Genomic DNA, 12,749 nt, shown 5'->3' on the forward strand with positions numbered 1-12,749 from the left:
TGTGTCTGTTAGTCGTGGTACTACATGCTGTATCATTGAACTGCAGATGGCGCCAGAGAATCAGACGCCGTACTTTAGCTCTGTCAGACTGTCCATGTGTATTCACATAACAGACAATCAGAGATGTACATAGATGTGGCCTGGCCAGTGCAATCTCGAGACGTCTCGAAGAAAACCAGGACTGATTTTACTTTAATAAGACTAACCTGGGTAAATAAAGGTTAAATAAATACTAGACGGAGGTAGATTCATTATAACAGAAAATGAATGATCTGTTGTCCCTGTCCCCTGCCAGTGCCTGCGTTCACGGACCAGCCGGCAGAGCTGAAGGGTTACTCCATCCACACCCGTCTGTCTAAAGGGCCGCGAGGGTTTGGCTTCAACATAGTGGGAGGCAGCAGACAGAGAGAGTTCCTCCAGGTCTACAGCGTTACACCAGGAGGATCACCTGCTCTCAACACAGGTAGGATCAACACAAGTAGAACTAACTCAGGTAGGACTAACTCAGGTAGGACTAACTCAGGTAGGATTTAACACAGGTAGGATTAACACAGGTAGGACTAACACATGTATGATTAACACAGGTACACTCAACACGTGTAGGGTTAAAACAGGTAGGATCAACACAGGTAGGACTAACACGGGTAGAACTAACTCAGGTAGGACTAACTCAGGTAGGATTAGCACAGGTAGGATTAACACAGGTAGAACTAACACAGGTAGGACTAACTCAGGTACACTCAACACAGGTAGGATTAACACAGGTACACTCAACACAGGTATGATTAACACAGGTAGGATTAACACAGGTAGGATTAGCACAGGTAGGACTAACACAGGTAGGACTAACACAGGTAATCCCGAGTGGCGCAGCGGTCTAAGGCACTGCATCTCAGTGCTTGAGGCGTCACTACAGACCCCCTGGTTCGATTCCAGGCTGTATCACAACTGGCCGTGATTGGAAGTCCCATAGGGCGGCGCACAATTGGCCCAGCGTCATCCGGGTTTGGCCGGTGTAGGACGTCATTGTAAATAAGAATTTGTTCTTAACTGACTTGCCTAGTTAAATAAAGGTACATTAAAAAAGTACACTCTACACAGGTAGGATTAACACAGGTACACTCAACACAGGTACGATTAACACAGGTACACTCAACACAGGTACGATTAACCCAGGCACACTCAACACGGTATGATCACCTAAAGCAACATCACGTCACAGGTATCACTGACCTTTTCACAAGTACTCAACACAGGTAAATACAGCGTAACACAGGTAGGATTAACACAGGTACACTCAACACAAGTACCATAACCTCAAGCTAGACATACAGTGCCTTGCAAAAGTATTCAGCCCCCTTGGCGTTTTTCCTATTTTGTTGCATTACAACCTGTAATTTAAATTGATTTTTATTTGGATGTCATGTAATGGACATACACAAAATAGTCCAAATTGGTGAAGTGAAATGAAAAAAATAACTTGTTTCAAAAAATTTGACAAAATAAATAACGGAAAAGTGGTGCGTGCATACAGTGAGGGAAAAAAGTATTTGATCCCCTGCTGATTTTGTACGTTTGCCCACTGACAAAGAAATGATCAGTCTATAATTTTAATGGTAGGTTTATTTGAACAGTGAGAGACAGAATAACAACAAAAAATCCAGAAAAACGCATGTCAAAAATTTTATAAATTGATTTGCATTTTAATAAGGGAAATAATTATTTGACCCCCTCTCAATCAGAAAGATTTCTGGCTCCCAGGTGTCATTTATACAGGTAACGAGCTGAGATTAGGAGCACACTCTTAAAGGGAGTGCTCCTAATCTCAGCTTGTTACCTGTATAAAAGTCACCTGTCCACAGAAGCAATCAATCAATTAGATTCCAAACTCTCCACCGTGGCCAAGACCAAAGAGCTCTCCAAGGATGTCAGGGACAAGATTGTAGACCTACACAAGGCTGGAATGGGCTACAAGACCATCGCCAAGCAGCTTGGTGAGAAGGTGACAACAGTTGGTGTGATTATTCGCAAATGGAAGAAACACAAAATAACTGTCAATCTCCCTCGGCCTGGGGCTCCATGCAAGATCTCACCTCGTGGAGTTGCAATGATCATGAGAACGGTGAGGAATCAGCCCAGAACTACACGGGAGGATCTTGTCAATGATCTCACGGCAGCTGGGACCATAGTCACCAAGAAAACTATTGGTAACACACTACGCCGTGATGGACTGAAATCCTGCAGCGCCCGCAAGGTCCCCCTGCTCAAGAAAGCACATATACAGGCCCGTCTGAAGTTTGCCAATGAACATCTGAATGATTCAGAGGAGAACTGGGTGAAAGTGTTGTGGTCAGATGAGACCAAAATGGAGCTCTTTGGCATCAACTCAACTCGCTGTGTTTGGAGGAGGAGGAATGCTGCCTATGACCTTAAGAACACCATCCCCACTGTCAAACATGGAGGTGGAAACATTATGCTTTGGGGGTGTTTTTCTGCTATGGGCACAGGACAACTTCACCGCATCAAAGGGACGATGGACGGGGCCATGTATCGTCAAATCTTGGGTGAGAACCTCCTTCCCTCAGCCAGGGCATTGAAAATGGGTCGTGGATGGATATTCCAGCATGACAGTGACCCAAAACACAAAGGAGTGGCTCAAGAAGAAGCACATTAAGGTCCTGGAGTGGCCTAGCCAGTCTCCAGACCTTAATCCCATAGAAAATCTGTGGAGGGAGCTGAAGGTTCGAGTTGCCAAACGTCAGCCTCGAAACCTTAATGACATGGAGAAGATCTGCAAAGAGGAGTGGAACAAAATCCCTCCTGAGATGTGTGCAAACCTGGTGGCCAACTACAAGAAACGTCTGACCTCTGTGATTGCCAACAAGGGTTTTGCCACCAAGTACTAAGTCATGTTTTGCTGAGGGGGTCAAATACTTATTTCCTTCATTAAAATGCAAATCAATTTATAACATTTTTGACATGCGTTTTTCTGGATTTGTTTGTTGTTATTCTGTCTCTCACTGTTCAAATAAACCTACCATTAAAATTATAGACTGATCAGTTCTTTGTCAGTGGGCAAACGTACAAAATCAGCAGGGGATCAAATACTTTTTTCCCTCACTGTATATTCACTACAGTCCTCCTATATTCACTACAGTCCTCCTATATTCACTACAGTCCTCCTATATTCACTACAGTCCTCCTATATTCACGACAGTCCTCCTATATTCACTACAGTCCTCCTATATTCACTACAGTCCTCCTATATTCACTCAATGATACAGTATACTGAAGGTACAGTACATACTGAAATGATCTATTGTAGTGGATGATATAACTCATTATCTATTGTAGTGGATGATATAACTCATTATCTATTGTAGTGGATGATATAACTCATTATCTATTGTAGTGGATGATATAACTCATTATCTATTGTAGTGGATGATATAACTCATTATCTATTGTAGTGGATGATATAACTCATTATCTATTGTAGTGGATGATATAACTCATTATCTATTGTAGTGGATGATATAACTCATTATCTATTGTAGTGGATGATATAACTCATTATCTATTGTAGTGGATGATATAACTCATTATCTATTGTAGTGGATGATACAACTCATTATCTATAGTGTAACCTGTTTGTCGCCCCTCTCCATCTCTCTCTCTCTCTCTCTCTCTCTCTCTCTCTCTCTCTCTCTCTCTCTCTCTCTCTCTCTCTCTCTCTCTCTCTCTCTCTCTCTCTCTCTCTCTCTCTCTCTCTCTCTCTCTCTCTCTCTCTCTCTCTGTTCTCCAGCTGATATCCTGGTCTACATCAATGACAGCTGTGTCCTGGGTCTGTCTCATAAAGAGGTGGTAGAGATGTTGCAGTCTGTCCCTGTGGGTCACAGTGTGGACGTTGTGTTACGGAGAGGCTACCCCATGCTTTACAACCCCGACGGCTGCCCCAAACAACAACCCCTGACCTCCTCCTCCTCCTCCTCCTCCTCTTCCTCCCCTCTGGAACCCCTCAGCTCTGCAGCCACGCCGCCCTCCACAGCCACCGCCCAGCCCCAGTCCCCGCCCTGTCCCAGCCCTGCCGAGCCCCCCCACCACCCCGCTGGCTTGGCTAACCTGAACCGGACCCTGTCCCATCACAGCGGCAACTATCACAGAGTGGCGGGAAACTCGGGATCAGGGCTGGACGCTAACGGGAACGCGGCAGGGCTGGTCTTGGCGCCCCCCTCCTACCCGCTGTCTAACGGCACACCGGGCTCTTCTGCCAGCTCAGCCTGTGCCCCCTCTTCCTCTCACAGTAGAGGCATCCCCCCTCCTCCCCCTCCTGAACGAACCTCCACGTCCGCCAGCCAGAGTGACTCAGACGCCTTGGGTGGATGGACACAAAGGTAACTAACCTTAACCCTATCTATCTACCTAACCTTAACTAACCCTAACTAAATATCTAACTAACCCTAACCCTAACTAACTAACCCTAACTAACCAATGGCCAGGATGGACTGAGTTCACAGCCGATGATATGAGGGAAAAGTGCTGCCTGTGGTTCGAACACAAAGCTAACATGAAGTGCAACAGCCAATCAGATCAGATGTGCAGGTCACAGTTCTTAGTTTCCTCTGTGTGTATCAGACGTGTACAGAATATCATCTAATGCCACACCTCTCTTCCCACTCCTCCTCTTCCTCCCCTTCTTCCTCCTCTTCCTCCACTTCTTCCTCCTCTTCCTCCCCTTCTTCCTCCTCTTCCTCCTCCTCTTCTTCCTCCTCTTCCTCCCCTTCTTCCTCCTCATCCTCCCCTTCTTCCTCCTCTTCCTCCCCTTCTTCCTCCTCTTCCTCCTCTTCTTCCTCCTCTTCTTCCTCCTCTTCTTCCTCCCCTTCTTCCTCCTCTTCCTCCTCTTCTTCCTCCCCTTCCTCCTCCCCTTCTTCCTCCCCTTCTTCCTCCTCTTCCTCCTCTTCCTCCTCTTCTTCCCCTTCTTCCTCCTCTTCCTCCTCTTCTTCCCCTTCTTCCTCCTCTTCCTCCTCTTCTTCCCCTTCTTCCTCCTCTTCTTCCCCTTCTTCCTCCTCTTCCTCCCCTTCTTCCTCCTCTTCCTCCCCTTCTTCCTCCTCTTCCTCCTCTTCTTCCCCTTCTTCCTCCTCTTCCTCCTCTTCCTCCCCTTCTTCTTCCTCCCCTTCCTCCCCTTCTTCCTCCTCTTCCTCCTCTTCCTCCCCTTCTTCCTCCTCTTCTTCCTCTTCTTCCTCCTCTTCCTCCTCTTCTTCCTCCTCTTCCTCCTCTTCCTCCTCTTCCTCCCCTTCTTCCTCCTCTTCTTCCTCTTCTTCCTCCTCTTCCTCCTCTTCTTCCTCCTCTTCCTCCTCTTCTTCCTCCTCTTCCTCCTCTTCCTCCTCTTCTTCCTCCCCTTCTTCCTCCTCTTCTTCCTCCACTTCTTCCTCCTCTTCCTCCTCCTCTTCCTCCTCTTCCTCCTCTTCTTCCTCCTCTTCTTCCTCCTCTTCTTCCTCCTCTTCCCTCTCAGATGGTCTCTGATGCGCTACAGCGGTAACTCCCTCCCCACCCCCTCCTCCATGGTCCAGCACCAGAGGGACCTCTCCACCTCCACCCTGCCCATCTCCCTCTCCAAGCTGCCCCTGTCCCAGCCGGAGGTGGGCACCGCCACCACCCCTGGAGACCCCTGCCAGCGGCCCCCCATGCCCCAGACCTCCCTCATGGTCAGCCCGCCTACGGAGGTCCCCCCTTGCGGCTTCAGCGGCTGCCCCGCCAACGCCCACCCCCGTGAGGGCCACAGCCCGGCCAGCGAGGGTATACCTGGAGGGAGCGAGCTGCTCCCTGTGCCCCTGGGGAGGAGTGAGGGGGGTGGTTTGGGGTTCAGTGTGACGGCTGGGGGGCAGGGGGGGCAGCTGGCCCTGGTGAAGAGAGTCTGGGACAGAAGACAGTGCTCCTCCCTGCAGCCAGGGGATGCTATAGTCAAGATCAACGGAGCCGACGTGCAGAGCCTCAGCTTCTCTCAGGTAGGACTGGAGACACCACTACAGTAACAGACCGGCGTTCGGTTTGGTTATGCGGTTGACTGTCATTTATTTCAGGAACCCTCAGTAGTCATCATCAATCTCTGGCGTAAGAATATTCTGACAACGTTGAGTAATGTTATTGGCATTTGGAATGACACAGAAAGACAGAAGCGCTTTAAGGTTTACTGGATGTCAGAACACCTTCGTGTGAAGAAGGGGATGTTGACCTATATAATAATGTTGACCTGTATAATAATGCTGACCTGTATAATAATGCTGACCTATATAATAATGTTGACCTATATAATAATGTTGACCTGTTTTAACATTGAACTCTGCTGAACATTGAAGGTGCAGAGGGTCCTTCAGGAGCACGTCAAGCAGGGAGAAGTAGTGCTGTTGGTTTACAGAGCAGGTAAGACCATTAACCTGTATAAATACTACTACTACCACAAATACACTGTATTAACCTACTGTATATAAATACTAGTAATACTAATAATACTACTACTACCACAAATACACTATATTGACCTACTGTATATAAATACTAGTAATACTACTGCTGTTGATAGCAGTACATGTAACTTCAGTACTTTAGGTTTAAATAGTCTTAATGCAACATGTAACTTCAGTACTTTAGGTTTAAATAGTCTTAATGCAACATGTAACTTCAGTACTTTAGGTTTAAATAGTCTTAATGCAACATGTTACTTCAGTACTTTAGGTTTAAATAGTCTTAATGCAACATGTAACTTCAGTACTTTAGGTTTAAATAGTCTTAATGCAACATGTAACTTCAGTACTTTAAGTTTAAATAGTCTTAATGCAACATGTAACTTCAGTACTTTAGGTTTAAATAGTCTTAATGCAACATGTTACTTCAGTACTTTAGGTTTAAATGGTCTTAATGCAACATGTAACTTCAGTACTTTAGGTTTAAATAGTCTTAATGCAACATGTTACTTCAGTACTTTAGGTTTAAATAGTCTTAATGCAACATGTAACTTCAGTACTTTAGGTTTAAATAGTCTTAATGCAACATGTTACTTCAGTACTTTAGGTTTAAATAGTCTTAATGCAACATGTAACTTCAGTACTTTAGGTTTAAATAGTCTTAATGCAACATGTTACTTCAGTACTTTAGGTTTAAATGGTCTTAATGCAACATGTAACTTCAGTACTTTAGGTTTAAATAGTCTTAATGCAACATGTAACTTCAGTACTTTAGGTTTAAATAGTCTTAATGCAACATGTAACTTCAGTACTTTAGGTTTAAATAGTCTTAATGCAACATGTAACTTCAGTACTTTAGGTTTAAATAGTCTTAATGCAACAGGTAACTTCAGTACTTTAGGTTTAAATAGTCTTAATGCAACATGTAACTTCAGTACTTTAGGTTTAAATAGTCTTAATGCAACATGTAACTTCATTACTTTAGGTTTAAATAGTCGTAATGCAACATGTTACTTCATTACTTTAGGTTTAAATAGTCGTAATGCAACATGTAACTTCAGTACTTTAGGTTTAAATAGTCTTAATGCAACATGTAACTTCAGTACTTTAGGTTTAAATAGTCTTAATGCAACATGTAACTTCAGTACTTTAGGTTTAAATAGTCTTAATGCAACATGTAACTTCATTACTTTAGGTTTAAATAGTCGTATTGCAACATGTAACTTCAGTACTTTAGGTTTAAATAGTCTTAATGCAACATGTAACTTCAGTACTTTAGGTTTAAATAGTCTTAATGCAACATGTAACTTCATTACTTTAGGTTTAAATAGTCGTAATGCAACATGTTACTTCATTACTTTAGGTTTAAATAGTCGTAATGCAACATGTAACTTCAGTACTTTAGGTTTAAATAGTCTTAATGCAACATGTAACTTCAGTACTTTAGGTTTAAATAGTCTTAATGCAACATGTAACTTCAGTACTTTAGGTTTAAATAGTCTTAATGCAACATGTAACTTCATTACTTTAGGTTTAAATAGTCGTATTGCAACATGTAACTTCAGTACTTTAGGTTTAAATAGTCTTAATGCAACATGTAACTTCAGTACTTTAGGTTTAAATAGTCTTAATGCAACATGTAACTTCATTACTTTAGGTTTAAATAGTCGTAATGCAACATGTTACTTCATTACTTTAGGTTTAAATAGTCGTAATGCAACATGTAACTTCAGTACTTTAGGTTTAAATAGTCTTAATGCAACATGTAACTTCAGTACTTTAGGTTTAAATAGTCTTAATGCAACATGTAACTTCAGCACTTTAGGTTTAAATAGTCGTAATGCAACCTGTAACTTCAGGACTTTAGGTTTAAATAGTCTTAATGCGACATGTAACTTCAGTACTTTAGGTTTAAATAGTCTTAATGCAACATGTAACTTCAGTACTTTCGGTTTAAATAGTCTTAATGCAACATGTAACTTCAGTACTTTAGGTTTAAATAGTCGTAATGCAACATGTAACTTCAGTACTTTAGGTTTAAATAGTCGTAATGCACATGTAACTTCAGTACTTTAGGTTTAAATAGTCGTAATGCAACATGTAACTTCAGTACTTTAGGTTTAAATAGTCGGAATGCAACATGTAACTTCAGTACTTTAGGTTTAAATAGTCTTAATGCAACATGTTACTTCATTACTTTAGGTTTAAATAGTCTTAATGCAACATGTTACTTCAGTACTTTAGGTTTAAATAGTCGTAATGCAACATGTAACTTCAGTACTTTAGGTTTAAATAGTCGTAATGCAACATGTAACTTCAGTACTTTAGGTTTAAATAGTCGTAATGCAACATGTTACTTCAGTACTTTAGGTTTAAATAGTCGTAATGCAACATGTAACTTCAGTACTTTAGGTTTAAATAGTCGTAATGCAACATGTAACTTCAGTACTTTAGGTTTAAATAGTCTTAATGCAACATGTTACTTCATTACTTTAGGTTTAAATAGTCGTAATGCAACATGTAACTTCAGTACTTTAGGTTTAAATAGTCGTAATGCAACATGTAACTTCAGTACTTTAGGTTTAAATAGTCGTAATGCAACATGTAACTTCAGTACTTTAGGTTTAAATAGTCTTAATGCGACATGTAACTTCAGTACTGAGGGGTAATGTTTAGGATCTTCCCATCGAAGCTGAAACCACTTCAGCTTTCAGACCAGGTTACTGTGTACAAAGTACAGGATGGATTCAGCTCAGGGTTTTAGTTCATTCATGACTTTCTCATGGGGTGAATAGATGAGCTGAACATCTCTCTTACTAATGATCAGCTGTTGTTATGATCACTTTCCCTTCACAAAACATTTGAACGGTGGAAAGTTTGTACGTAACACACAAATAAAAACAACACTAGGCATAATGCCTATTGCCTAACGTTGGGACAATAAAGCTTTCTGAATCTATAATGTATGCTGTTGGAAATGGTTTTGGCTAAGCTCTCTTCTCCCCTCCCCTCCCCTCCCCTCATCTCTGTCTCTGTCTCTCTCTCTCCAAGGGTCCTTCTGTTCTCCTGTCTCCCCTAACCTCTACAAACCCTTCCCCTCTCCGCTGGGCCCCCACTCCTCCTCCCACGGCCTCCCTTCCCCCTCCGACTTGCCTTCCACCTCCACCTCAGATGCCTTGGTGCCCCCCAGCCACAGCGGCCTCGCCCCAGCCTCACCCTCCACCGACCTCCCCTCCATGGTTCAGAGTACCTCCTTCCTGGACTCAGTCCCTGTAACCATCACCTTGGAGCCCAGGGACTGGCTGGGGATGGAGGAGGGTGGTGGCCCTGGGCCCCCAGTCAGCCCCCCTGGAGGTGGGGCAGTAGGGGGAGTGGGGCTGGGGGCCATGGCCAAGGGCCAGGTGGACGGGAGAGGGGGGAGGGCCCGGGTGGGAGTCATGGGTCAGGAGGTGGAGCTACAGAGACGGCCGGGGGAGGGGTTTGGCTTCGTCATCGCCTCACAGGACCTGGCCAATGGGGGTGAGTCGTTTACTGTCTATAACCTAGTGCTGATCTAGGACAGATCCCCTCTGTCCATTTTAATCTTATTCATTATGATCTAAAAGGCTCAACTGATCCTGGATCAGCACTCCGTATCTGAGGCGCTTTGAGATAAAAAAAGATCAACCGGTTTTGTGTTCATTTCTGTTCCCCCCATCAGATGTGGTCCCTCTTGAGTTCTTTCTGGGGCTGTTTCCCTTCTTCTACCTCTGTGGTTTAATATAGAGGGTTTCAAACAAGTACAACTAGAAGCACAAAATGCATTGTACTCATTGCCCTTTAGTGTAATACTGTTAGCTTGTACTGAAGTGAACTGGTAACTATAACTTTTTCTGCACAATGTAACTGTATTTGTATTTTGTATTTATTATGGATCCCCATTAGTTCCTGCCAAGGCAGCAGCTAATCTTCATGGGGTTTATTATGGATCCCCATTAGTTCCTGCCAAGGCAGCAGCTACTCTTCCTGGGGTTTATTATGGATCCCCATTAGTTCCTGCCAAGGCAGCAGCTACTCTTCCTGGGGTTTATTATGGATCCCCATTAGTTCCTGCCAAGGCAGCAGCTACTCTTCCTGGGGTTTATTATGGATCCCCATTAGTTCCTGCCAAGGCAGCAGCTACTCTTCCTGGGGTTTATTATGGATCCCCATTAGTTCCTGCCAAGGCAGCAGCTACTCTTCCTGGGGTTTATTATGGATCCCCATTAGTTCCTGCCAAGGCAGCAGCTACTCTTCCTGGGGTTTATTATGGATCCCCATTAGTTCCTGCCAAGGCAGCAGCTACTCTTCCTGGGGTTTATTATGGATCCCCATTAGTTCCTGCCAAGGCAGCAGCTACTCTTCCTGGGGTTTATTATGGATCCCCATTAGTTCCTGCCAAGGCAGCAGCTACTCTTCCTGGGGTTTATTATGGATCCCCATTAGTTCCTGCCAAGGCAGCAGCTACTCTTCCTGGGGTCCAAACATATTAAAGCATTTACATTACATATAAAACAAAAGATAAAACAGTACATCATATGACATTATTACACCACTACATATCTACGATACAAAATGTTTAATACCACCATACAACAATATTACAATGTGTGCGTATGCATGTGTCTATACCCTTGTGTGTGTGTCTTCACAGTCCCCGTTGTTCCATAAGGTGTATTTGTACCTATTTTTTAAAATCTGATTCTACTGCTTGCATCAGTTACCTGATGTGGAATAGAGTTCCATGTAGTCATGGCTCTATGTAGTACTGTGCACCACCCATAGTCTGTTCTGGACTTGGGGACTGTGAAGAGACCTCTGGTGGCATGTCTTGTGGGGTATGCATGGGTTTCCGAGTTGTGTGATAGTAGTTTAAACAGACAGCTCAGTACATTCAGCTTGTCAACACCTCTCACAAATACAAGCAGTGATGAATTCAATCTCTCTTCCACTCTGAGCCAGGAGAGACTGACATGCATGTCATCAATGTTAGCTCTCCGTGTACTTTTAAGGGCCAGCCATGCTGCCCTGTTCTGAGCCAACTGCAATTTTCCCAAGTCCCTCTTTGTGGCACCTGACCACACTACTGAACAGAAGTCCAGGTGCGACAAAACTAGGACCTGTAAGACCTGCCTTGTTGATAGTGTTGTTAAGAAGGCAGAGCAGCACTTAATTATGGACAGACTTTTCCCCATCTTCGCTACTGTTGTATCAATATGCTTTGACCGTGACAGTCTACAATCCAGCGTTACTCCAAGCAGTTTAGTCACCTCAACTTGCTCAATTTCCACATTATTCATTACGAGATGTAGTTGAGGTTTAGGGTTTAGTGAATGATTTGACCCAAATACAATGCTTTTAGTTTTGGAAATATTCAGGACTAACTTATTCCTTGCCACCCATTCTGAAACTAACTGCAGCTCTTTGTTAAGTGTTGCAGTTATTTCAGTTGCTGTAGTAGCTGACCTGTATAGTGTTGAGTCATCCGCATACATAGACACACTGGCTTTACTCAAAGGCAGTGACATGTCGTTAGTAAAGACGGAAAAAAGTAAGGGGCCTAGACAGCTGCCCTGGGGAATTCCTGATTCTACCTGGATTATGTTGGAGAGGCTTCCATTAAAGAACACCCTCTGTGTTCTGTTAGACAGGTAACTCTTTATCCACAATATAGCAGGGGGTGTAAAGCCATAACACATACGTTTTTCCAGCAGCAGACTATGATCGATAATGTCAAAAGCCGCACTGAAGTCTAACAAAACAGGCCCCACAATCTTTTTATCATCAATTTATCTCAGCCAATCATCAGTAATTTGTGTAAGTGCTGTGCTTGTTGAATGTCCTTCTCTATAAGCGTGCTGAAAGTTTGTTGTCAATTTGTTTACAGTAAAATAGCATTGTATCTGGTCAAACACAATTTTTTCCAATTCCTCATCAATCCACGGGGATTTAACAGTTTTTACAGTCATTTTCTTAATGGGTGCATGCTTATTAGTAACTGGAATAAGCAATTTAACAAATGTGTCAAGTGCAGTGTCTGTCTGCTCCTCATTACACACCACGGACCAACACATATTATTTACATCAACAACATAGGAATCACTACAAAACCTCTTGTATGACCTCTTATACGCAATATTAGGCCCAGCCTTTGGAACTTTGGCTACTACATCCAATGGAATTGGATCAAACAAATCTCTGCAGCATTAGTAAAGATATGATCAATACATGTTGATGATGTAATTCCTGTGCTGTTTGTAACTACCCTGG

The 12,749-nt window shown here is 43.3% G+C and overlaps 1 protein-coding gene across 1 annotated transcript in view; it reads left to right on the top strand.

Moving 5' to 3' along the window:
• Positions 1–12,749, top strand: part of LOC311124365 (membrane-associated guanylate kinase, WW and PDZ domain-containing protein 3-like) — a gene marked incomplete at both ends in the record, with an annotated part of 73,662 nt that overhangs the window by 32,676 nt on the left and 28,237 nt on the right. Inside the window, 5 exons of the mRNA XM_084198528.1 lie at positions 296–463; positions 3,806–4,394; positions 5,513–6,005; positions 6,357–6,420; positions 9,513–9,980. Of these exons, the coding sequence (XP_084054654.1) occupies positions 296–463; positions 3,806–4,394; positions 5,513–6,005; positions 6,357–6,420; positions 9,513–9,980 (1,782 nt within the window). The remainder of the gene's footprint in view (positions 1–295; positions 464–3,805; positions 4,395–5,512; positions 6,006–6,356; positions 6,421–9,512; positions 9,981–12,749) is intronic.

Source organism: Coregonus lavaretus, assembly GCF_964263955.1.
Source record: "Coregonus lavaretus genome assembly, contig: HAP1_SCAFFOLD_763, whole genome shotgun sequence".
In the NCBI taxonomy this organism is placed as follows: domain Eukaryota; kingdom Metazoa; phylum Chordata; class Actinopteri; order Salmoniformes; family Salmonidae; genus Coregonus; species Coregonus lavaretus.